The 25830-nt window shown below is 44.4% G+C and overlaps 1 protein-coding gene and 1 long non-coding RNA gene across 2 annotated transcripts in view; one reads left to right on the top strand and one right to left on the bottom strand.

Annotated features, from left to right (window-relative positions):
- The window catches only part of LOC107400456 (uncharacterized), a 49791-nt gene extending 24308 nt beyond the window's left edge, over nucleotides 1–25483 (top strand). Inside the window, exons 3-5 of the long non-coding RNA XR_013048156.1 lie at nucleotides 18436–18628; nucleotides 20732–20868; nucleotides 22995–25483. This is a non-coding gene — a long non-coding RNA (uncharacterized LOC107400456). The remainder of the gene's footprint in view (nucleotides 1–18435; nucleotides 18629–20731; nucleotides 20869–22994) is intronic.
- LOC121825749 (heat shock transcription factor, X-linked member 3) lies at nucleotides 8881–10634 on the bottom strand. The gene is made up of 2 exons (XM_042269322.2): nucleotides 10066–10634; nucleotides 8881–9593 (listed from the first exon to the last, which is right to left on the bottom strand). The coding sequence occupies exons 1-2, from the start codon at nucleotides 10558–10560 to the stop codon at nucleotides 8991–8993; spliced, it is 1098 nt and encodes a 365-aa protein (XP_042125256.1). The 5' UTR covers nucleotides 10561–10634; the 3' UTR covers nucleotides 8881–8990.
- Nucleotides 25484–25830: the final 347 nt, after the last annotated feature.

Here is a 25830-nt window from a genome sequence, read left to right as displayed (position 1 = left end):
TAGTTAGGTTATTGAGATTTACAGATACATAGGTCAGATGGGCAGGTAATCTTCAAACACTTCATAGACCTAGAGAATATGGCATTTAAATAACTTAGAATTCTGTTGACATGAGACACAATTGCTCCTGGATGCAACAATTGATCCCGAGAGAATGTTGGGCTTCTAAGACATTTCCATTTGGAAGTTTGTCTTTTTGGCACAAAATGGCCTACTGGGCAAAGAACTGCCCTTGCCTTGATGGCTGACAGTACAAATGCAATGCTGTCCTTTCTGGACAAGCGGGACACAAGGAAAGCGACCACTGTACTCAGCCAAGACAGGGTAAGATGGTCTTTCAGAAATCCTGCTTCTGAAAATGGTCTGTCAGATACTCTAGGCCTGTAGCCAATTTGAATGCACCAACAATGCTGAGAAACATTAGGTGACTGTCCAGGCTGCCAGCTGTCTTGGTCTACTCTTGCAAGATTCCCGAAAGTTGCTTGCATCCATCTACCATTTCTCAGGTACCATTATGTTCCTTCTCAGGTCTTTGATGGGATTGAAGACTAGCAGTTATAGTTACAACTTAGTATATATAATATCTTAGATAGAACATATTAAGTATTAGATTCAGGTTCTTTAGGATAGGACACCTTTGAATGATCTTTATAACATGCTGTTTACCTATGCTCTATACTTCTCTGGATTTTAGTATGTGTTTTTTGCTTGATATTGTTTGCATTGGTTGTAGTTACATCTTATCTAGGTCATTATCTCTCATTATTTCTGGACAATATTTGATAACCATTCCTTTGTATATAGTCTTGTATTAGTTTAGAATCTTCTTATTTAGACAAAAAGGGGGAGATGTAGTGGGTAGCCATTCCAGCTTTGTTCTGGAAGTTCCAACCCCCATTGAGACTCTGGCAACTGTCATGCCTACGAGGCGGGGCGAGGGGAGGCGCCAGGGGACCCGAGAGCTGGATGGGTCAGTGCTCTCTCTGGGCGCTCTCTCGGTGTCGGGATGCTGACCGGTGCAGATTGACTGTGCAGAGCTCCGGAGAACACCGTTGGACTGCGTTACACCTTCCCCAGACCCTGCGACCTACCCATTACTTAATTTGTGAGTTACGCCATTAAATAAATATCCTTTTAACTACGTGGAGTGGCCAAAATAATTTCTCCAATATTTTAAAGTGGCTTGTTTGCTCTTATAGGTAGCTTTTTTCCTAATCTGAGTTCTCAAGGTGCAAGATTAAGCTTTCTAGCATTGCTTTGCGAAGAAACTTCATTCTGAGCTGAAAAGTTTTTGGACAGTATCGCCATCTTTAGCTGAAATACTACATTTCCCAGAATTCATTTCTCTTCATCAGCTCACTGTTAAGAGCTAGGTTATGGACTCCTTTTCCCATAGTTCTTTTTGGGTCTGGGAGTCAACTTTTGGTACTTTTACCAGACTTGCTTAGGAGGTTTTTGCATTTGCAACAAGAGATTTGAACCAAGAGTCTTTAGTTTTCAGTTATGGGACATTGGGAGATTTCTATTCTCTCCTTAGCTGGCTTTAACAGGTGTCTCTCCTTCATTTGACACTGGCCCCAGATCAGAACTGCACCTGCTTCCTTAGCCGGCATTGAGGCTGGCATTTATGATAGCAACTTTCCTCGGGGCTTGTGTTTGCCTTAGCCAGTCAGTGAAAAACAAACTTTTACAACAGCTTTTTCATAGCTCCTTCAGAGAGATTTTGTCCCACTAATTTATCTCATTTTGCTTGTTCCTTCCCCCTCGATGCAGAGCTTCAGGTATCTGTCTGCAGCTCTGTACCTCTGCTAGCTGCCTTTGGAGGTAGGGGCTTTTTTTTTCTCCCCCAGAATCTGCCTCAAATTCTAGCATCTTGTTCAGGTCATGCATTTTCTGGGGAGGATTATGTCCCTTCTCTGTTTCTTCAGAGTCTTTCTCCCTGACAGTATCCAGTTTGGTCTCAGTTTATCCCCTCTGCCCCAGAAACAGTTTCTGACACTACAGTGGCAGGATTTCCCTGCTACTGAAGGTAGGGGCTTTTTGTCCCTTTCTGGTTTTCGGGTCTGTGTGGTTTGCATACAGACTGAAAATCTAACAAGAGAGGTTTTTGCCATTTCTAAACTCCCATTAAGACAGGTGTTTGGCCCAGTCCCCCAGTGGGTTGTTTTTGTCTGGGTGCTCAAGGACAGAGCTTATGCCAGAGGCAATCACCCCCCAGGGCTACACCCCCTCATCTCACCAGGAGTCAGTTGAAACAAAGCTTTTCTCCAAAGATGCTTTCTCTGACAGAAAAGAAAGCTTTACTCCTGGATAGTTATGCGTTGCCCTGGCTGGGCTATTTCCCCAGACTGTGTTCTGACTCAGCAGCACAACTGCTTCAGACACAGTTCAGATTTACTATTTTCCCAGAAAAGTCCTTACTCTGATAGGAAAGCTTTTCTCAGATTTTTTTTTTGCAGCTGTGGACCTATCAACCCAGGACTTGTAGGAAAGCAGACAACTGGGTTGTTCCCACTGGCTTTAGCTTTGTTTGTTCATTAGCAATCTTCTCCTGGGTCCTGTACCTTCCTGCCTCAGCTCTATGCTCCCAGAAGTTTACTACTGCAGGAACCCTAGTATCCCTGAAATGCATTCCAACTCAGAGACGCTGGCCAGTAAGTCACCTCTGGGTTTTTGCTCAGAAGCAAGGATACCATGCTAACAGTTTGCATTGCTTCAGGGGATCTTTAGGACGATTAGGAGCACCTTTTCATTCTGAAATGCTCACTCAAAAACAAAACCCTTGATGCCTCAGCTCGGTATAACTGAAAAACTTGGATTTTTGCTTTTCTGAGGTAAAGTTTCCTGCCCTTTTGGGCTCTCCCTAGCTCTTTACCCACACTCTCCCAAGTGTTTCACTCAGGGGATTTTGACCCACTCTCTTTTACTTGCTTGAAGAGACAGAGCTTAGAAGAGATGTATTTAGGAACTTGTCCCTGCCTTCTGCATTGTAGGTAGGATTTTTAAAGCTTGAAAGAGAACTTAGAGAGGTTTTGCTGTCTTAAGAAGTTTGTTGTTTTCCCTTAGAGCTAATTGCAGGTGGTCCCCATACTAATATCTTCACAACGTGATTCTAATTTGTCCTTCTGCGAGAGAGTTCTGAAAGGCTTTAGTTTTTAAGTTTTTTAAGAGAGCTTTTCAGAAAGATTAAAGCTTTTTTAGAGAGATTCCCATCCCCCGAAATTTTCCAAGAAAAGCTCTTAGTTTAAGAGAAAGATTTTCTCCCAGGAGAAAGAAAGACTGAAGGGTTCACAACACGCCCTGACGGTCACATATACCAGGCGGACACTTCTGCCTAACCAATTCCAAGTCAAGATAGCCATTTCTGGGTCAAGGCGTCTTGTGTAACCAGGATCCATGACGTTTCATGACACATAAGCACGCAACATGACCATGTGATCTACACACACGCGTGGAGTAGTGATGTGAACTGGCCATGCCCCCAGCCGGTTTTAAAGCAGAGCGCCATGTTCCCGGTTCTCTCTTCTTCTCCACGCACGTGTCTCTCCCACAGGCCTGCACACTCTCTATCCCTTTATCTCTAATAAAACTCTTAAAAGCAGATTCTGTCGTGTTTCATGACATCTCCTTGCAGGGTAAGAACACAACATGGCTAAATAACTAACAAAGACCAACTTTTCCCCAAACTTCCCAACTTTAAACTTTGGCTTTTTACACCCCCATTTTTGCCTCAGGGAGAAAACACTTTCTCCTGCTGCTTGGACTTAGCATTTCAGCTGTCCCCACATCAAAAGCTTCCATAGGAAACTTATTCTTCCCCATAAGCTCAAAGAAGAGCTTTTTTACTACCTGTAAAGCCCAAAGATAATTTTTCCCCCAGTTTGCATTCATAGCCCCCAAAGTTAGAAAATTGAAGTTTTCCTGTCTAGTTGCCTTACTTATTTTTTTCTACATGATCTTACACTTCTAAGCTTTTCCTACACTATATTACTATGCTATACCTTATACTTATTTTTCACAGATAGAAATTGAGAAATGGATAGAAGATAGAAAATTTTGACAGAAGAGAATTTTGCACTGCAGCATCAGACATCCTTCCAGTCCATTTTCCTTTTCTCTCGAGGATAAAACACTGGCATGTCTTTCCACTGGCAGGGCTGACTCAGCACTTTCACAAAAAACTCTGTAATAAAAGTATTATTTTCCTTTTTCTTTAGTCCCTATCACTTTGTCTTTAGTCCCTGTTCATTTGTCTTTAGTCCCCCCTTTTTTATTTAGTTCCTTTTTTCTTTTTTCTTTAGTCCCTGTTCATGGCGCCATTCTGTGGGGCATTTACCCACCACCCCCACAGTTCCCCAGAGTTTTCTTGAGTGCGATCAGCAGGAAATATTAGATAGAAGGATTTATTGTGGAGAATCTTGCGGAGATAAACAGATAGAAAATAAAGGATAGCCTCGAGAGGGCCTGGAACCTATTCCAATGGGCCCAGACTGTCTCTGCCCCAGGGTTTTTATAGAGACGACAAGGGGTGGAGCAAAAGACCTCCTCCCCCAGCACAGCCAAGTGCAGACCATCTCAGACACCTGCACTCAGGCCTGTGGTCCTAATCATCCTTTATGCGGACCTGCTGGGTAAAGCCACGAGGAACCCAAGAACGGGCTCCCACACCACCTAACCCTCCTCAATCAACCTCAAGAAATCAGAGCTAGATTTAGGACTTTTAAGATGAGAAATGGCTGGGTGAGACCCACCCTTCCTTGTCTGGGAGAAGCTCTCCACAGAGCTCTTGCATTGTGGAAGGACCCGACATTGTTGGGCTTCTCCATCAATTCTTCTCTTTATCACAGATTTGCCAGGGCATTGGTGTCAACTCAGTGCCTGGCTCCAGGCTTGCCACCTGGTCCCTTGGATACTGTTCATGCACTGCCTGGGTTTTGACAAAACAACATCATGGGAAAGCACATACGGGGCCCCAGACACTAAACACTATTTATCTGTGCAATCCAGACAACAGTGGGCAACCAAAGTAAGCTTTAGCACAAGAGTCACTTCCTGGCAGCTTTCCTTTCCGCTAAAGGCCAAGGTACTTGAGGCTGTGTCAACAAGGCCACAGAGGCACAGCTGGAAGAAACCTCTCACTGATATCCCCTTCATAAGAGCATAGCAGTCTGGGTGGGTCTGGGAACAGCCCACAGTGGCCCATACTCAGCAAGCCAATGGTGGCTCACTGTTGCTTTGGCTTTAGAATCTGTACTGTGATGGTGAGTTGGTAAGTTGACAGGGTTGTTATTTAGCTGCCTTCTCAGCACCATTACACCCTTGCCCTGGAGCCCACAGTATTCACACCCTCCTCCCCAAGGGAGGAGAAGTCCATTTGGAATATACCCCTCTTCCCTGCCCTAGGTATGGGCTTCTAGTGCTTTGGGGTCTAAAACTGGGTTCTCGTGCCTCAGCTGCAGGTTGGTTAGCACAGCCTGAGTTTCCAGGTCTACTACCTCATTGGCAGCTAGGAGTTCTGGGCACTTCACAGACTTTTCAATGGACAACAAGCCAGGTATACCAAGACAGTGGCCTATAATAGTTTTTATTGGTATATTCCATATACCAAGGCTGCTTGTTTGGCAACAGGGCCACCATGATTCACTTGTTGGAATCCAAGGGCAGCATTGTCACCAAAATGATGACAGGAAACCAAACATGGATTCTTCTCACTGAGCATTGAGGACCTGACAAACTGCCCTCTGAAAATCTGGCTTGGGAGGTGAGGGGAAGGGAGCCCCCAAAGGAAGGTTCAGTTTCCTCAAACCTGTACATGAAACTGTATCTAGGGAGATAGTTATGCAAAGAAGATATCATTCTTTTTCTGTTGTATCCTGTAGCTTGAGTTTTCCTGCCTTGCCCACAGTGAGGACAAATCTCTGTCACCCGCCAGCCCCACAACTGCCTCAGACCCAACCAAGTAAATACAAGTAAATAAGTAAATACTTATATTGCTTACAAACTGTATGGCCATGGCAGGCTTCTTGCTAACTGTTCCTATAGCTTAAATTAATCTATTTCCATAAATCTATACCTTGCCAAGTGGCTTGTGGCTTACCGGTGTCTTCACATGCTGCTTGTCATGGTGGCAACTGGCAGTGTCTCCTCCCACCTTCCTGTTCTCTCAGTTCTCCTCTCTGTTAGTCCTGCCTATACTTCCTGCCTGGCCACTGGCCAATCAGTGTTTTATTTATTGATCAATCAGAGCAATTTGACATACAGACCATCCCACAGCAGTATCCTGCATGCTTGTTCTAATAACTATGCCACTTAAGGAAACTGATTATCTGCCTAGATGCATGCTGCTCCCTGTGGTCCTTGACCCAGAAGGAAGAAACCTCCCACTGCTCTGATTGGCAGATCAAGCCCTAAGTGCAGCACTTATTTCTGTTCCTCACGAGACCTGCTCTCCTAGCTCTTCTGGAGAGCCAATTGTAGCCAGAATGCAGTTAGTCATATCATATCAGTTAAACAGTCATGGCTGTACATTTCTTAGTTTGTATCACTGAGTCAGGATTACTGGGAACCCATCTTCAAAACTGGAGTCAGAGCAAAATGGCTAGTGGGTACCAAGATGGACACCTGGCATAAAACTGAGTTTCTTTAGCTATCACATTCTCCATGGGACTAGATTAGTAACACAAATTGCTAAATGGTCTTACTAATAAAAAACCTGGAGCCTGATATTAGGCTGAAAGCTGAAAGATCAAAGAAGTAGAGCAAGCCACAGCCACTACCTCTTACCTCACCAACTTCTCAGCCTGAAAGAGCTCCACCAAAAGGGCTTATAGCTGAAAGGGATACTTCTGCCGAAAAGCCTTTAGTTCCTGCCTTCTCAAACCTTATATACCTTTCTCTTCCCAGCCATCACTTCCTGGGATTAAAGGAAGTGCCACCACTGCCTGGCTCTGTTTTCTCTACTAGTCTGAATCAATCTCATGTAGTCCAGGGTGGCTTTGAACTCACAGAGATCCAGACAAATCTCTGCTTCCTAAGTGCTAGAATGAAAGGTATATGCCACCACTGCCTGGCCTCTATGTTTAATCTAGTGGCTTGTTCTGTTCTCTGGTCTTCAGGCACATTTTATATCACCACAAGATCATACAAATCAATTCATTGATTCACATTTATGTAGGGCTTAAAGATGATATGTTAATTGTGTTGCCCTTTTTTATACATATAAGTAGCCAGTTTATGATACAATGGTCTATTAACATCCAGAAGTGACAGAAGGACAGGAATTTAGACCACTCCATTCCCCACTGGCTCTAGGAAATAGATTTGGGGAATTCAGTTGTAGGGTTCCTGGTATCTACAATGTTTGACAGTGACATTTACAAATGATGCATAAAAATAGGATGCATAAAGCAGTGAGATGGGGAAATTAAACATTTGCTTTACCCAGATAAAATTTGGTTACCATGAAGTAAGCCATTCAATCAGATAATAATAATCCTTCTTGGAAGTTTTCATAACTCTTTGATTTTAACCGATGTTGTTGGGGGTTTTCTACTCTTTTGGGTGGCCTGCCACCCAGCTCCCAAATAAATCACACAAAGGCTTATTCTTAATTATGAATGTCACAGCCTTAGCTTGGCTTGTTTCTTGCCAGCTTTTCTTAACTTAAATTATCCCATCTACCTTTTGCCTCTGGGCTTTTCCCATTCTCTTCATTCTGTAAATCTTACCCTTACTCTGTGGCTTGCTGTGTAGCTGGGTAGCTAGCCCCTGACATCCTCCTCCTTCTCTGGCTGCTAGATCTCTCCTCCTAGATTTCTCCCTCTATATATTCTCTCTGCCTGCCAGCCCCACCTACCCTCTCTCCTGCTCCACTATTGGCCATTCAGGTCTTTATTAGACCAGTCAGGTGTTTTAGACAGGCATAGTAACACAGCGTCACAGAGTTAAACAAATGCAACATAAACAAAAGTAACATACCTTAAAATAATATTCCCCAGAAAATAGGTATTTATAATACTGAAGTAGCCCTGCAGGCCAGCATGAGCTTTGTTGTGCATCATTTGTCCATTTTGCCAGAGAGAAGGCATGTGACTCCTTTTGGTAGATGGGAACTAGTTTTCTTTGTGCCTAACATCCCAGCCTTTTATTAATCAAAAGGAGCAATGTATTCTTTTCTGTAACTGCTTCTCAGCTAAAATTAGGGTTAGTATTGGCAGCAGTGATTTTAACAGGCAGGGCAATCAGGGGATCTAACACTATCTCTATTTTAATGCAAGCCTACAGAGCTGCGATACCTTGACAAGGCTAAGGTGACACTTCCTCCTTTGTGTTTCCTTTGGCCTGGCCATCTATGTCAGCACTATCTTTTATCCTTTCTCTAGATGTCATCAGCCATCTCTGTCAGCACTATCTTGTGGGTGTCTTTCTCTAGATGCCACCATCCTATACAGTGAGTCTCCCTGAATTGCAGACTCAGGTACAAGTCAGTCAAACCCCAGTTCTTGCATTGGGCCTGCCATTAAACAAAAACTCATTGACCTGCAAAGGCAGAAGCAGCATCTCATCCATGTTGGTGGGGTTTCAGGTCACACAGGGCTGTAACGAGGGCCTCACTGAGCTCATAGTCTAAGGGCAGGGAGGGATGGGCCATGTGGAGCAGCACCTGAGTAGTGTAAGGTGACACCACCAGGTCACTAGCCAGTAGGCAAGTGTCAGAGGAGCAGATCTTCCCAGGCTTGCTCTCTGCCATACCAGGCAGAATGCTTTGCTGAGGGTGTGAAAATATTGCTGCTTCTCATGAAAGTGCAAAGTGAATCCAAGGTTGGGGAAACCAAGGATACAGAATGGTACAGAGGGTCAGATAGGACACAGACTCCAGAGTCTAGTTTAGATTATTTATTTGCCATCATGGGATTTATATTTTTTGGTACCAAAAATAGATTTATCCTTAGGAAAAAATATTTTTCTACTGGTCTCAGTGGTGTGTGAGTTCATAAGCGAGGGCTATTCTTTATGGGCTCACAGATTACACACTTGTAATCTGAGGAGTCTTCCTGCTCTTCTTCATCAGAGGATTCATTTGTTGGCCTTTCTAAGAGGGAAGACAATAGGACAGAACAACAGTTGTTATACAGAGACATCATAGAACCCAAAATGGGGTATGATGAGCTAGCACTGGGCACTTCTTCCATGCCCTGAATTTGAGGAGCAGTTGGAGGCACACATATAATATTGCCTGAGGTGTCTTCTGCAGTTGGGTTACTTAACTCCCCAGGAGACTGCCTTTCTAGGGAACATCCAGGAATAGTTTTCATAGCCCATACAGTAGAGAATGCAAATCCCTGATTTCCTTTGGGTGCCTGGTCATCAGAGCTTTTCTTCTTGGACTCTTCACTGTCTTCCTCAGGTTTATGATAGAATCGTGGAGAACATCTGGTAGGTAACTTCTTTTTTTTGGAAATTGGCTCTTGAGCAGATCTAGGCAGAATAGGTACACAGATAGCCTGATGGGTAAGATTTACTATGTTTTCTTTTCCCCAGATATACTTAAGGAGTCCGGGCTTATCTCTCTGAAAGTTGAAGTTGCGGTACATCTGAAACAAAATGAACATTTTAGCTATCCTGAGATGAAACATATGTTGATCCCCACAATCCTTTCTACCACCAGTCACAGTGTCTTAGTTTGTGATGAAAAATAATTTGAGTTGGCAAGGATCCTTATGCCTTGTGGCATGATGTCATGAAAGATAAACAGTATGTAAATTAAGATTGTAATTTACACACACACACACACACATACACACACACACTGGTGCACATGCATGCAACATTATCTACCATCTCATAGCCATTCTTCTTGTCTGAATACTTTTGGGTGGGCCCTATATAATTTAAGAACAAAGCCATTATATTCAAAGTCTACATTTTGACCCTTTAGTGAATAACATCTCTTGCTAAAACAGTTATCTTTGGAAGTAAAGAACTGACATCATTTGTGGGATGGGCTGTGCAGATATGAATACGCTTCTGTTATTAACAATAGGACAAAAATACTTTGCATGTTACCATTATTCTCCTGTTCTCTCCAGAGGAAATCACAGAGGTCTCGTGGCATATCTTCCTGAACCCATACATGTTGAGCTGGCGAATAAAACTCTTCAAGCTGTCTGTTTCAAAAATCTTCTTTGCCCCCTTGAGGTGAAGGACCTCTCTCTGGAAAAGGTCTACCTCAATCATTATGGTGTCTCCTTCCTCAGTCCACTTCACAGACTTGAATGCCTCATTCTGTACAATGGTCCAGAGCTTCCTTGGGAAGGGCAGACTGAGGATATTGGTGTTATCTTCCTCACTGGCTGTATGTTGGCTTTGGTCTTCAGGTGGGAGTCTCTCTTCAAAGGCTGGATCTTGTATCACATCTTGATCATCTTGCCTCACAAGACTCTCTCTTGAATCTGCTTCTGAATCAGGTGAAGAATTAGGGATATCCTTGCTTACAGGCTCTTGATTAACACCTGGGCTCACATTGGTTTCACAATCCTGTTCTACATTCTGACTAGCCATGATGCTACACTAGCATCAGGAGTGTTCTGAACAGCAGACCACAAGTCCCTGTCCTAGCAATTCAGTGTCTTTAGTTCCAGTAGGAACACCCAATAAATAGTGAATATAAAGTTCTAGATTCTCAGAAGACAACTGTTGAAGTCATCATTCTCTTTGTTTGTCATGTGATGTCACTAAGATATCTCACAGTCAATCTGGAGAGGGAACCCAGGCCAAGTATATGTGGTAAGTGGATAGATTGATGGAAAAGCCTCAGGTCTTATCTTTCCTATGCTAAGACATGCTGCAAAGTCTCAGAAAAAGTATCCTGTCTGATGATATATATATTGTCATGGTTTCTGTATGAGTTGAGAAGCACAGAAACCTTTGCTTTTCTCAATCCTCAGGATGGGAGATGGTTGTTACTACTCATTCTGTTTAACTCAAGGACCAGCCCCAAAATGCTAGGATTAAAGGTGTGAGTGCCACCACTTTCAGGCCTCTCTATATAGTGGCTGTTCTGTTCTCTGACCCCAGATAAGTTTATTAGGGTGAAAAATATATTGGGGAACACAATATTACCACAATCATCTACACATTTGTGGTGCCTTAGCTGTGGTAGAAGGTGACCACTCTTTAATTATATATGTATATATAAGCGTATATGTTAATATAAATAATTATATAATGGATATGAATATATAAGTATATATATTTAAATACAACCTTCTGAGTCCATTTAATGTTTCTCATATATATTTGGGTTTAGGGCTGACCACTTGAGACTGGAGAACCTATCGGGGCTTGTCCATGGAGAAGACTGAATCTGTATTTTTCAGCAGCCATTGATTGTCTGTAGTTCTTCATCTAAGTATGGGGCCGTATGAGATGTCCCCGTGTTATCATTGTGCTGATCTTATTTAGGTGACTGTGTTAGTAATATTTCAGAGGTGTAGATTCCACATCACATACAGAAAACACTGTCTTGTAGTAGATATCCTACTCCTCTGGCTCTTACAATTTTTTTATGCCCTTCCATGATGGTAACTGAGCCTCAGTTGTAGGATAGTGTTTTAGATGTGTTTGTTAGGGTTGGCCACTCCACAGTAAGTTGATCTCTGAATTTTGACCAGTTGAGAATTTCTGTAATGGTCTGTGTTGAAGGGAGCTTAGAGGAGTGTAAGCAGGCAGGGGAAGTGAAGGTCAGCTCCCTGAGATGATGGATTCTTGTTCCCAGAAGATTCTGACATACAGCTGGAATGCACAGGGGCATATATCTAGGCAGGGCCAGTGTGGAGGAAGGGGAGAATCCAGGGAGTCAATAAATACCCAAGCCAGCATCTGTTTAACAGACTTCCATCATTAGGTTTCACCCATCCTAAAGAAATAAGCCTGTTCCTTTCCCTTTCTCTGTGACTATACCTACAGTCTTTCCCTGTTGTTCAGTTCTTTGTTCATGCCAGAGAATTAACTCAGTAATTCCATAGACTCCCTTTCCTTTGCATTTTTACATTAATTTATTTATTGTGCATATACAGGTGCAAATGTGGGCCACAGAACCCATGTCAGAAGACATCTTAGAAGAGTCTGTTTTCTTCTATCATGCAGGCTCTAGGGATTGAACTCAAGTCATCAGGCTTGGCAGCAAGGGCCTTTATCCATTGCATCATCTTTCTGGTCCTGCAATCTTGCATTTTTTTCCTTCACCCTTCCTTCCAATCTTGTTTATAAGATTTTTTTCCTAGGTTGCTCAGATCAAGTGCTACTATTCCAAGTAGTAGCCTTATGGCTGCTTTTGTCTTCATGACACATTACTTGTGAATGGGAGGAAGTGGCATTCCAGTATTCTTGCAGACATGGTATGTTACTTGCACTCCATTTGGTAGTTTGTGGTGCCCAGGATACAAATTGAGGAAGCATAATTTGGACTTTTCAAATATCTGTGACCTGCCTCACAGTTTTTGCCAACTAAATCTGTTGATTTTAGTGGGCAAAACTGTTGATTGCAGTTTCAAGGCTCTTTGCTCAGCCTACATTTCCATCTTTATTCTTCTGATACATCTATCATTATTTAAAGAAGCCACAATCTCTGTATACTGCCAGAGCTAGGCCTTAAAATAACATGACATGGTCTAGTGACCATGTGCTCCTGCTTTTTGTTTCCATGACTCAGGGTTGGTTGGGGTTGGCAGGATATAGAGGACAAGTTGTCAGCTCATCATCATGATTTCTGATGAAGCAGTCCATTGAGCTTGCTGCAGAAGGCTCATCCAGCCTATTGTAAACCTGCAGGTTTGCCCTGGAAACTTGTAGAAGTAGCCATTTCATGGATGTAAAGATTTTTATACTTTGGGTATCACCTGCCACTTTCATTTTTTGTGCATTTTTATTCCACTGAGTTTATGCTATCTCATATTTTGATTTGTATTTTCCATTACAATGAGCATTAGTTTGTATTCTGAAAAGTTTTTTTTTCAAAAGTAACTTGACTTCTCACTAGATCTGCAGCCTAAGCCTAATATGGAGTAATTGGTTCACAGTTTCCTCATTCAAGAGCTACACACCAATTTCCTGAGAATAGTACATGTCTTTGAATTTGATAACATTCCCTTTTTTCAGAAATGTTAACTACAGGAAATTCTTCCTGAGAATGACTTACAGACAGTTCATTAATTCACAAAGTATAAACCTCCCATAGGACACTCTTTACAACAGCCTTGCTAGTTATTATGGTTTCCTTGATCTTCAGTGACCCAGTATACAACTGCACGTCCCTTAGGAATATGCAGTGGGGCCATTTGCAAGTCTCATTGCTTTGGTGCTGTAGCTTCCTACTCCCTGGGAACTTCAATACTACCCTTTTAGTCAAAGGCTTCATAAATCTTGGTCACAGAGCACAATCTGAGCAGGAATACTCACTGGTTTGATGTGGGTGACACACTCAGTCCCCTTTGCCTGAATACTTACTCCTCTGAGTGCCCTCTCTCAGCTTAACATATGTTGAACATATGTCACTTATATACCTAAGGAAGATTGTGGTATAGTTTCTTTTCTCAACTATGATTAGTCTTAACCAGCAGCTATTAGCAGCTCAGTTATTGTGGGTACTGCAGATGAAGATGAGGATATGCAGAAGGATGAAGAGTAGAAGTCAGAGGAAAAGCAGGAGGAAGAAGAGAAGAAGGAGGCAGAGGAAGATGAAAAAGAAGTAGGAGGTGGGTAAAAGGAATAGGAAAAAGTAGAAGAAGAGGAAAAGAAAACATCACAAACTCTTCTTGTGCACAGTGAGACCAGTTTATCCTGTTATTACTGAGGCCTACAGAGTGGTGACGGCAAACTTCTAAGTGATGATAGTGACATTTCTCCTGTTTAATCCTGATGCTCTGATTTCATTGTCAGAGAAACTTACTTACCCACTAGCACTTTTCTGGCCTCAACTAATGTAACCATTTCTCGACAGCAATAACCCATAGCCTTGATGCTCTCCCTCCATTCTTGTCTGCCAAAGCCATGACTGCTTTCAAGAATGCTAATGATGAACCAATTATCCCAGTCCCCAACTATCAGCAATTTTGCATTATGCCCCACAAGCCTTGCCAGAGCATGAAGTCCTGTTTCCCAGGAGGCTCTTGCAGTCCCTGTACAATCTGAATCCCCACAGGCCCTCTTCAAGCCTGTGGCACAGGAACAGCTCCCTCTCTACAGATGTTGGAGCATGCTGTGCCAGCTTCTTCCTTGGCTGGCTCCCTCTCCTGTCTATCAGGTCAAGCTGAGCCTGCTTGGCTTTTGCTGATCTGGGACTTCACTCTGGGTATGGCTTGGCAGCAGCTTCATGAATTCTTCTCTCCTTTCTGGCCACTCTCCTGGCTTTAGCATTGTGAGTTTTGTGGCCAATGTGCAGTGTTGACTACAATATCAGAAACGGGAGAGAGGGCAAGTCCTGGGAGTGAAGGCCTCTGTGTGGATAATTATGACTTAAGCAAGCTTTTCTCCTTTAGGATCAGGGATGGGGTAGCATTGACTCTTCCTGTAAAAGGAAGACCACTTACACAGGTTCAGAAGTTTCAGAGGCACCTAGGGAGTGTAATACTCACAGACTGTCTCCATCAAGGACATAAGCCTCCTTATAGGGTTTCAAAATTGACACTAGAGATCTATTTTGCTCCTTGAGATGTTTTTGTCCTTCATTTGCCTTGTAGCAGCTTGGTTTATTTCAGCTTCTGCTGCTTGCCCATCCCTGAGATGGGGACCATGGTGTAGGCCCAATGAGATGCAGGTGATTCCACTCAGAGTCTCTGAGTCAACCCGTTGTGGGTCCCTATAGCAGCATGGACACTAGCACCCTTCTCCAGTGTCATTGGTGATGGCATTCCCAAATGTCCCAGGTATCTGGATGTCCTCAACTGTAAATGTTCTGCCTCTCCATAAGACAGCCATTCTAGCAAATTTCTAATGTGAGAGGTGTAGCAACCAGGCAGCCATGTTATGTCTATGGCTGACTGCATGACACTTAATCCTCATTGCTTCCTGCATAGTCAATGGTAATGCTGCATCACTCCTTAACTGGCCCCTTTCTTGCCTAGAGATCTCTGGAAGCAGGTGTGTCACCTTGGGTCATCCAGGAAGCCCAGGACAAGAGAGTTAGTAGAGCTATGTTTTTTATATAGATCCACCTCCCACAGATATAACAGAAAGGAGCAGAATTGAAGAGTGGGGCCCAACACGACAGTCTTGTACAGTCAATCAGGCAGGTGCTCATACAGTGTTGAGCCTGGATGGTCATGCACATCCTTTTAGCACCTGAAACACAGTAGCCCATAGGGGCCATAATGACAGACATACTAAATGACTGACTGACTTAATGAATGAATTAGGTGCTTTGGAAAGTGGAGAGTGAGTGTCAGCTGAGAAGAACAAGGATGCAGCAGCAGTCTTCATATAGCAGATTCACCTTTTATGCCATGGGTGTCACTTCCAAGGAGATGCTTCCACCTCCCATTGTGCTTTAGTCAACTGTCTGGATGGTAACTACTTACATGGCAAATACTTACAGGACATCTGGAGATCCATTAGCATGGGGGTATGCACAGCCTGCTGGAAGAGAGCATGTATTTAGGCATCAAGACACACCACAGAGTGAGATCAGTAGGCACTGCCCTGTTAGGCGCTGCCTGCAGGTGCAACCTCACCCCTACATTGTTCACAGAGCTGCTGGGTGTGTTGTCCTCCTGACCTTTCAATAATGCAAACTTGAGCAGAGGAAGCAGGAGTTAGAAATGTGAAGAAGAACCTGAACCATGGGCAGAGAGCTCCCAAGGCCTCACAGAAGTGAAGTCATTCCAGCTGGCCTGTGAGGTCCAGAGGATTTTGTTAGGTGGGGCTTCAGCAAGGTGATGTTTTGTTGCACCCTGATAGGACTCTCCACAGATGGAGTAATCCAAACCAGAGGAAATTAGGAAAAGGCCTGGTTTAACGGGTAAAGCATTCCCAGGTGATTCCCTGGGCCCACAGAGAGCAGACTGGGATGAGAGACCTGAAGAACCACATATCTGTTTTCTGGGATGCAGCTTATATACCCTGTGGGAGTGGTCTTGAGTCTCTCTGGGGGAGGAGCCATGTTTGGCGGGCTTTGAAGGGGCAGGTTTAGGGAAAGAGATGGTGGTGGTGGTGGTGGTGGGGCGGAGTTGAGGTGGATCTTCCACCAGAACATTCCAGACTCTTTGGGTATAGGGATGCCAGGGTGCCAGACGTTGAGATGGAGCTCCCACCCAAACACAAGGCCCAACCTGAGATGGCTTCTAGAGACTGAGAGAGGACCAAGGATGGAACAGACGCATGTGCGAAGCAAGGTGGTGGCAGAGGGGGCCAGAAAATCAGATGGGCTTCAATTCCTGCAGAAGTGTGGGCCAGACTAAAGTCCCTCCTTGGGTTTCACAGTGATCATTGGGTACAGGTGAACAGTCACTTGTTTTCCTGATGAGATTTTGAGGCTGAGCTTATTTGCCTCTGACAGAACTTTGTGTAGCTCTGATGCGCCCTGAGCATGACAGGAGAGCCACGGAGACTATAAGCTACAGCCCCACGAGGGTGTATAGCCAAGATACTTCTACTGGATTCACCTCCTGCTGCATCCAGAACATGCCAGAATAGCTGCTGCTGCTGATGCAAAGTCAGAAGGCATGGTACGGGTTTGCCCAAGCATCTACTGCGTGGCCTGAGCTGCCACTGTGTCCCGGGCAAGGCTGGATTTAATCAGATAGTTCCCTCACCCACTGCTTCTAAACAGGAGAAGCGGTGGTGCTGGATACAAGATGATAAGGAAGGGTGGCTTTGAATGTGTGCAAATGATGTTTGCAGAAAGCTATAGGAGAAAGGCCCTCTTGTTGGATGAACTGCCACTAGCTAGTGTTTTTCCATGGTCTTGAGCGGGACATTTCCCCATAGTGCCCTCTGCTGGCCTAGTCCTCCATCTTCACTGTGCATCAAAGATGGGGGTCGGCTATCAGAGCAGGGTAAGTGAGTACCTATGGCAGAAGTTCTGTCATGCTTAGGGAGCAGGAGATGGGGGTGCTTTGCCTTCTGAGTGGACAACTTGTGAGACATTTCTTCTCACTACCCTCAGGTTCTTCTCTCCCCCACCTTCCTTCTGGCCTCCATGTTTTCTGATGAGAAGCCCCCCTCTAATTGTTTTACGCATATAGATATAGGATCATTCCTCTTTTATAGCTTCAAAGATTGTTTTCCTTTCTTCTCAGAGCTTTGGTGTAGTTTTGCTGTAGATTTATTTGGGTTTAATCTGTTTCAGGCTTGCTCAGGTTCTATAATCTGTTTCAGGTTTGCACAACTTCTGAAATGTGTCATTTGACAAAGTGTGTTTTTTTCTCTGTTCTTGCTCCTTGTAGTGTGTTCAGTACTGCCGCCCCTGGCTTCTGGAGACCCTGTGAGAGAGACATTAGATTTCCCTCTATAGTCTTATATGTCTCTGAACCTCTGCCATGTTTTATGGTGTGTGTGAGCATACAATCTGTTTTTTAGGGTGAATCCCTCAGTGTGGAATTTCTAGGGTTATTCGGTATACATTTGATTTTTGAGATACTGCCAAAGTTTGTTCAAAGTGCTTCTGGTCTTTACAGTATATTTTCTCTGGTTCTTTACTCTGCTCATCCATTTCTGCTACTGACACCCTTGCTAATGAGGTCCTTACACTTCATCTATGCGAATTTTAAGTTTAAATTTTCAGTTGGGTTCTTTGTACATTCTATTAATTACTGAGACTTTGTACTTTTAGTTTTTCTTTCTACAAAAAGATTTATTTTTATTTTATCTGTATGACTGTTTTGCCTGCATATATGTATATTCAGCACATGCATGCAGTGCCCACAGAGGCAAGAAGAGGGCGTCAGATTTCTTGGAACTGAGATACAGACTGTTTTGAGCTCTAGGTGGGTGCTGGTAATCAAACCCAAGTCCTGTGGAAGAGCACTGAGTACTGTTAACTACTGCACCATCTCTCCTGCCCCAAGTTTTACTTTCTTTAAAAGTGAGGTTTTTTTTTTTTTTTTTTTTTTTTTTTTGGTTTTTCGAGACAGGGTTTCTCTGTGTAGCTTTGCGCCTTTCTTGGATCTCACTCTGTAGACCAGGCTGGCCTTGAACTCACAGAGATCCACCTGGCTCTGCCTCCCGAGTGCTGGGATTAAAGGCGTGCGCCACCACCGCCCGGCTAAAAGTGAGTTTTTTATTGCTTAGTGAAGCATTTTGATGATAGTTCATTTGACAGATAATGCTAATATGTATCTTCAGTGTAGATTCTGCTGTTCTTTGGATGGTATGTGATTTTCTGTTGACATCTGCACATGTTCATAGTGTTTGTCTCAGTCTATTTAAACTGTGTTGTAGCTGGACTCCTGTGGCACCACCATATCAGAGGAAAGAGGAGGGTATTACTACATGAGTGAATTTTGGAGCTACGACTTCATCCATCCTATTTCCACGAATCCCTGAATCTCTAGGGAAACTTCATGTGATTTCTGGTCAAGATTGGAATTTGGGTTCTGAGCAGGACTTCATCGATGCCTTCTGGCCTGGGAAGGTTAGTGATGCCTCATTATTGCCCTCTCCCGTGTAGCTTGCTATGACATCTTGGAGGATTGGGCTTATTATCACTTGATCAAGTACCAGCTGTCTGCTAAGCCTTCTTGACACGATACAGATGGGTAGGGGTGACCTGGTGTGGTGGTCTCAAAACAGGACTAGGATCTGATTGGAGTTGACGCAGCTCTCCTCTGATGACATCAAACTTAAATGACCTTCTGAGCGACCAGTGATCAGAGCAGAGTTCATGACATTGTGGGTATTTGAGGGTTCTTGTAAGCTGTGTTTGGAAAGGGTGTTAAGTGAGGCAGTTTCTATTGATCAATCTAGCAGACTGGGTGAGGGACAGCCCTGTGTCTCTTTATCTCTCCAGGAAACAGGGCAGCATTGAACCACAAACTTGAGGAGGGTTGTCAGTGAGCTCCTGGGGCTTTAGCAGAGGATTCAATTTATTCCCATCTGGCAGGAAGCTAAGAGGTTGTGAGTTGAGAAGCCTAGGATACAGGAAAGTAAGGGAGCCCAGCAGTGGGACCACAGGAGTTAATATTGGAATGCATGAGTGGGGTGCGTGGACAGGTCCATAAAGTACATTAGCCAAGCTCTCAGTGCCACTCTGAGCCTGCATGACTTGGCCAGTCCTGGTGGGCTGCCTGATACCATACAAAGCCATATCTTGGGCTCAACACAAATGTTGGCACACAACAAACATTTAGTAGATAGCTGCTGTTCATAGCTCCTGGCTGCAGAAACACATTCATTCGTCAGTGTAGGTTGCTAGGGCTAGGAGCAAATATGTGAGAAAGATCCTGGGTTTCTGAGATCCTAAAGGGTCTGTCTTTAAAGCAGGAGGGATGAAAGCTGGAAGTCCTTGGCAGGAAGTTCACAAGTTTGCTAGCTCCTGCTCCAGAGTCCTGGAGTAAGGTGTAGGTAGCCCAGGATGGCCAAGGAAGTGTAAGTTAAAGAGCTAGAGACTAGGAAGTTAGAGCCACCAGAGGCTAGTGTTAAAGGACCCATCTACACACACACACACACACACACACACACACACACACACACACACACACACACACCCCACCTTCTGATCTAATTCACAGAGTGGACAGTAGCACCCCAAACTTAGCCCTTTCACTGGACACCAAGTCCACTCAAGATCTCTGGCCACACGTGAGGTCCTCACATGTGTCCACCCCACCCATACTTAACAGATAGAGCATCAACATGGCAGAGTCAGGCTCCCAAACTGAACTTACATCCAGCATTTCTCCCTACAACTAGTGCCCTCCCCTCCAACCAAAGAGCAGAAGGACTGTACGCGCTTCTAAAGGAATCTAAGCCCTTACCACCTCTTGGTGCTTTCCATGTGAACACAAAGTCAGGTTGAAAAGTGTTTTTTTTTTTTTTTTGGTAGAAAGGCCTCAGTGAACAGAAAGGTGTCTGGCTGTCTGGAAGTAGTTGCCGAAAACAGGGTTCCAACCAGCAAAGGATTCCAGCACTCAGGCACAAAAACCAAAAATGGAGGCTTTTGGTATAGAGCAGTACCAGGGAGTTTGTGTGTGTGTGTGTGTGTGTGTGTGTGTGTGTGTGTGTGTGTGTGTTTGGTTGGTTGGGTTTTTTTTTTCTGCACCACACAGTCACTTAGTCAACCCACCTGAGCTACAAGGAGGTGTAGAGATGTTTCTTGCACACACCTCCAGGAGGAGTTGATGTAACACCAGGCAGACTGTTTCAGGCTGCCTCTGGCATAATGTACACACTGCTTGTTGTTAGGAAACAGAAGCAGAGGTGAATTTCAACCCAGATAAATACATCTGCAGCCATGAATGCAACCAAGCAACCTTCACAGGTCCTCAGCAACAACCTGGCAACTGAACCGTGCAGATATTAAAGCCAAATGGAGGGATTTGGGCTTCATCTACATGCTGGATGTTGCAAAGGGAAGGCAGAAATCAGCCTTTTGAACCAGCACATGCTGAACCCTCCTAAGTGATGTCTCACTGACATTAGACTCATCACTGACTCAGAGGCCAGTGGTCTTGGGAGACAGCCCTGAGTGAAGGCTCCACAAGGAAGTCCACTATGGCCAGCTCTTACCCATCCACAGGTCAGTCAGCAGACCCACAGGTGGCATTCTGAAGCTCAAGATAGTTCCCATTTCTGGGAGAACACTGAGCAGGCCCATCTTGAGCATGCTAGGGCCAGGACATAGCCTCCACTCGAGGAGGAGGGGAAACCTTGCAGGTACAAACTTTCTCTTCTTTTAAGTTTGATTTTTACTTACGTGTGTGTCCGTCCATGTTTTTGTGAGTGTATGTCACAGGTGTGCTGGTATCTTTGGAGGCCAGCAAAGAGTGGGAAATTCCCTGAAGCTGAATGTGCAGGTAGTTGAGCTTTCTGATGTGGATCCTGAGACCTGAATCCAGGTCCTCTGGAAGAGCAGGATGCACTCAACTGCTGTACCATCTCTTCAGCTCTAGCTACAAGCCTTCTTATGAGTGGACAAGAATCTTTCCCAAGCTACAGTTTTCTGTACACTCTGTTCTCTTCTTTCATGGAGGTGTCTAGAGCAGTGAGCACCACCTAGAATTAGGTGGAGGGCCCCCAATTCTTACTTGCAAGAGGAGAGACACATCCAGGCCTAGCAGTCTGCATGTATCTGGGCAAAGGCATCCTGGAAGTTTAAACTCTGGGATACCTGGTGGTTGATATGTTGGGACTTCATTAGGTTGCAGTGCCTTTACTAGATCTCCCCACAGGTGTATAGGTTACCTCCCAAACAGCTGCACCCTTAAAAACTCCCACCCCAACATGGATGGTAACTTCTCTGAAGCTTCAAAGATAGAGTCTCCTCTTCATTAACCTTCCACCTCTTAATAACATGCTCTAGTACCTCCTGAGACCACATCTGGGAAGGGTGACAAGAGGGAGTGAGTGAGTGGTTGCAGTCTGAGGTGAGGATCAGATGACCCCACCCACCCTCCTGTGAATGAGTGCTGATAATCTGAGCCTTTGGAGAGTGTGGTTCAGGCAAACAAACACAGCTGCAGTGATAAAGGTGCTACTGCTAGCCATGCTATGCCCAGAGGACAGCGTTCCACAACAGCTTCTTCATTCCTGCCCTTCTCTGAGAAGCTTCATGAAGATAGGTCAGTTTGGAAAATCAGAACCCTTCCCGGGTCAGTGTTAGAGAGCAAAGGGAGGTGACCAGAAAACCCCCTTCATTCAGACAAAATAGAGTGCCATGGCGACAGAGCAAGCCTGTTCACTTAGTCACAGTGACATACTTCAAAATATCTGATTGGGCATTTGAGTTTTAAATATTTGGTTTTGAGCTTATGTTTTACAAAGGAAATCTGTTGCCTTCCAGTGTTAGTAGTTGAACATCAGCACGTTGGCGTCCCCTGGTGGATACGTTTAGAATCCCTGCTTTAGTGCATTGCTAGCAGCAGCCCTGGGTTTGCCTGCTCCAAACAGCTACCTTCTGCTCACCAGGAGCTGAGCTGGCTGAACCAATGAATGGTGTGAGGGAAAAGTCCAGGCTCAGAAAGGAGGAGAGAGGAAAGTGGGGAGATCTGTACAGAATGTGAGGGGAGTGAGAAGAAGGACAACTGAGAAGTTGATGTGGAACACCAGAAGCAAGCAAAGATGTGTGTGGCCTTTTGCATGGGCTGTTCATCTCACAAACTACTTGACACCGCATGTGAACCAGCTTGGTAGTGTAGCATGAATCTTAGAGGTCTTATTAATAAAATCAAGCCAGAGGCCAGCTATTGGGGTGAATGCTGGAAGATCAGAGAGACAGAACAGGCCACAGCTTCCTCACCTTGCCAGTTCCTCAGCTGATCCTGTTTCCTCAGACTGGAAGCCTCTGAGTCCTCATATCCGAATGGGTCTCAGCTGAACTGCTGCTAGAAGCCTAAAAGTTTAACCAGCCAAATGCTTCTAGTTTCTGGTCCTCACGCCTTATATACCTTTCTGCTATCTGCCACCACTCCCTGGGATTAAAGGCTCACTTCTTGGGATTAAAGGCGGGTGTCACCATGCATGGCTATTTCCAATGTGGCCTTGAACTCACAGAGATCCAGAGGGATTTCTGCCTCTGGAATGCTAGGATTAAAGGCATGTGCTACCATTGCCTATCCTCTATGTTGTTCTCTCTCTGACCCCAGATAAGTTTATTAGGGTGCACAATATTTCGGGGAACACAATACCACCACATGGGAGCTCTGTAACAGTCAGGACTGCTGAGCAGCACAAGCCCCCAGTCTGTCTCCTTGTGTTCCATGGGGCTCCACATGCACCTTTAGGGAACGAAGACAGAGTCAAAGTCTGGTTGTGATGCAATTCACTTTCACTATCCTCTGAAGCCAAGGGCAGCCTGAGCTGCTACAAACCATGGTGATCCAGGCCTGGCTATGTTCATCTACAGTTTCCAGACAGCAGGAGAGCAGAGTCCCATGGCTGCCTTGTACATCTGGACACAGCCACTCCCGAGAATATTCAGCTGCATGCTTGGCACTCTTGGCAGGTACGTTGAATGTTATATTCCATTTGGAGACACAATTTCATGTGTTCACAGAGTTTAACCCTGCCCTTCTTAATACAGAGTGAGTGTCCTCACAGGCATCATGCTGAATATACTGTGGGTTATTCACTCTCATGCATGTTATTAGCATCATACTTCTTATTCCAGCGAGTCCTTGAAGCCTACCAAAGAATGCTTACAGGGATACAGCAGTGAGTCGAAGGAATAGAACCTACCACAAAGCATATTCAAGGAACCATGTCACACAAAGAAATAAAATATTTGAATTATCTTCAAGGAATTCATCTTATGAGGGGACATGAATGTTTCCCAAGCTACAGTTTTCTGAACACTTTGCCTCTTTCTTTCATGGAGGTGTCTAGAACAGTGAGCACCACCTAGAATTAGGTGGAGGGCCCCCGATTCTTACTTGCAAGAGAAGATACATATTCAGGCCTAGAAATATGCATGTACCTGGCCAAAGGCATTCTGGAAGATTAGAATGATTATAAAGATAAAAAAAATAAGCTTGAGAATATTCAAATAAGATACAACGTGTCAAACCCTGGGCTCCATATGCACACATGCAGTCCCATCCACACAAAAAACATACAATGCACTCAGTGCAAACATCCTGCCACAGTGGCAGGGTAGCTGAGTGTTAATTTTCTCTTGTGTTCTGTTTCTTGTTTCCCTGGAGACAGAACCACAGGTGGGGAGACAGTAGTAGTACAAAGGCAAGAGAACTTGTGACCTCTATCTGCATAGCATCTCAGAAGTTTCCTAGAGTTGCAGAACCGGCTTTTGTGATAGGTGAGAATAGCTCTGATGCATAAGTGTCTTGGATAGGCCCTGGAGTATCCTTGATAATATAGAAACATGTGAACGCTGATTAATTGTCCTATGCCTCCAAGAAGTATGTGTGGGTGTCATTAGAAGACAATGCAGCACTGGGCAGTGGTGGCTCACGCCTTTAATCCCAGTACTCAGGAGGCAGAGCCAGCCGGATCTCTGTGAGTTCAAGGCCAGACTGGTCTACAGAGTGAGATCCAGGGACAGGCAGCAAAACTACACAGAGAAACCCTGTCTGGAAAAAACAACAACAACAACAACAACAACAACAACAACAACAACAAAAAGACTGCAGCATGGGCCCTGCAGCTTGGACCCAGCTTAGGGTGAGGTAATTTATTTAGAAGGCAGCATAAATGCTTACTGTGTCTAAGGGCTGGCTAAGACTGTCCTGTGTGGGTTTTATTTTTTTATTTTGAAGTACTATGGATTGAATCCTGGGCCTTATACATGCTAGGCCAGTTCTCTACCACTGGGCTGCATTCCCTTCTCTTTAAAATTTTTACTTGTTTTTTGAGATAGGTTCTTGGTAAGTTTGTCAAGCTGCCTTGCATTTGCACTCCTGCTTCAGCCATCTGAGTAACTCCGATCACAGGCCCAGTTACCATCAATTGTTTTAACCTCAAATTGTATTTAAAGTGTTAATGTACTCGTACCACAAATTGTGTGGCTTAGAAAAATTGTGCCTTACAGTTCTGGAGGGGAGAACTCTGAAATCAAAATGTCAGCCGACTATGCACTCTCTGAAGCCTATGGGGGAAGGTCCATTCCTTGCATGCTCCTAGCTAATCTTGTGTTCTCCAATGTCTCTGATATTCCTTAGGTGCACCGATTCACTTTTCTCTCTTCCCATGTACCCCCACTCTCTCTTTTGTTTTTTTTTCAAGACAGGGTTCCTCTGTGTAGCCTTGGCTGTCCTGGAACTCACTCTGTAGACCAGACTGGCCTCAAACTCTGAGATTCGACTGTCTCTGCCTCCCGAGTGCTGGGATTAAAGGTGTGCACCACCATTGCCCAGCACATGTACATCTCTTTATGTGTATCTGTGTTCAATCTCCATCCCATATTTCTGTGTGTATGCATATATGTTTATGTGTACTGTATGGTTTTTTGTGTGTCTGTACATGCATGTATGCATGTGGAACCCAGGAGTTGACATGCTGTATCTTATATGATTGTTCCCCACCTTATTTTTGAGACAGGGTCTCCATGAACCTAAGCTCACCAACCGGCCAAGAGCAACAGGCCAGTGAATCTTGGGAATCTTCCTGTATCTACCTCCCCAGCACTGGGACTATGGGTGTGCTCTGCTGTGCCTGGCCTTTTTGCATGGGTGCTGGGGGCTGAATTTATGTCCACTTATTCAGCAAGCACTTTACTGACAAAGCCATCTCTTTAACTTCCTAATCTTGCCTATTTTTATAAGGACACTAATCATACTTGATCTGGAGTCACTGCACCTTTAACTTGGTTACCACTGTAAAGACCCTGTTCTCCAAAATAATGATATATTTTGAAGTGTTGAGTGTTAGAACTTCAATGCACCTTTTTGGGGCTGGATCTTCTTGGCTTTAACATTAAGCATTGCATATAGGCTTCCTGAGAACAGATATCTTAGTCACTGTTCCATTGCTGTGAAGAGACACTATGAGTATAGCAACTTTTATAAAGGAAAACATTTTAATGGGCTGGCTTACTGTTTCAGAAGTTTAACCCATTATCATCATGGCAAGACATGGCATCATGCAGGCTAACATGGTGCTAGAGAAGGAGTTGAGAGTTCTACATCTTGATCCACAGGCAACAGGAAGTGAACTGTGTCATTG

This window comes from Peromyscus maniculatus, chromosome X (assembly GCF_049852395.1).
Source record: "Peromyscus maniculatus bairdii isolate BWxNUB_F1_BW_parent chromosome X, HU_Pman_BW_mat_3.1, whole genome shotgun sequence".
Lineage (NCBI taxonomy): Eukaryota > Metazoa > Chordata > Mammalia > Rodentia > Cricetidae > Peromyscus > Peromyscus maniculatus.
This window is presented reverse-complemented; position numbering and strand designations above follow the sequence as displayed.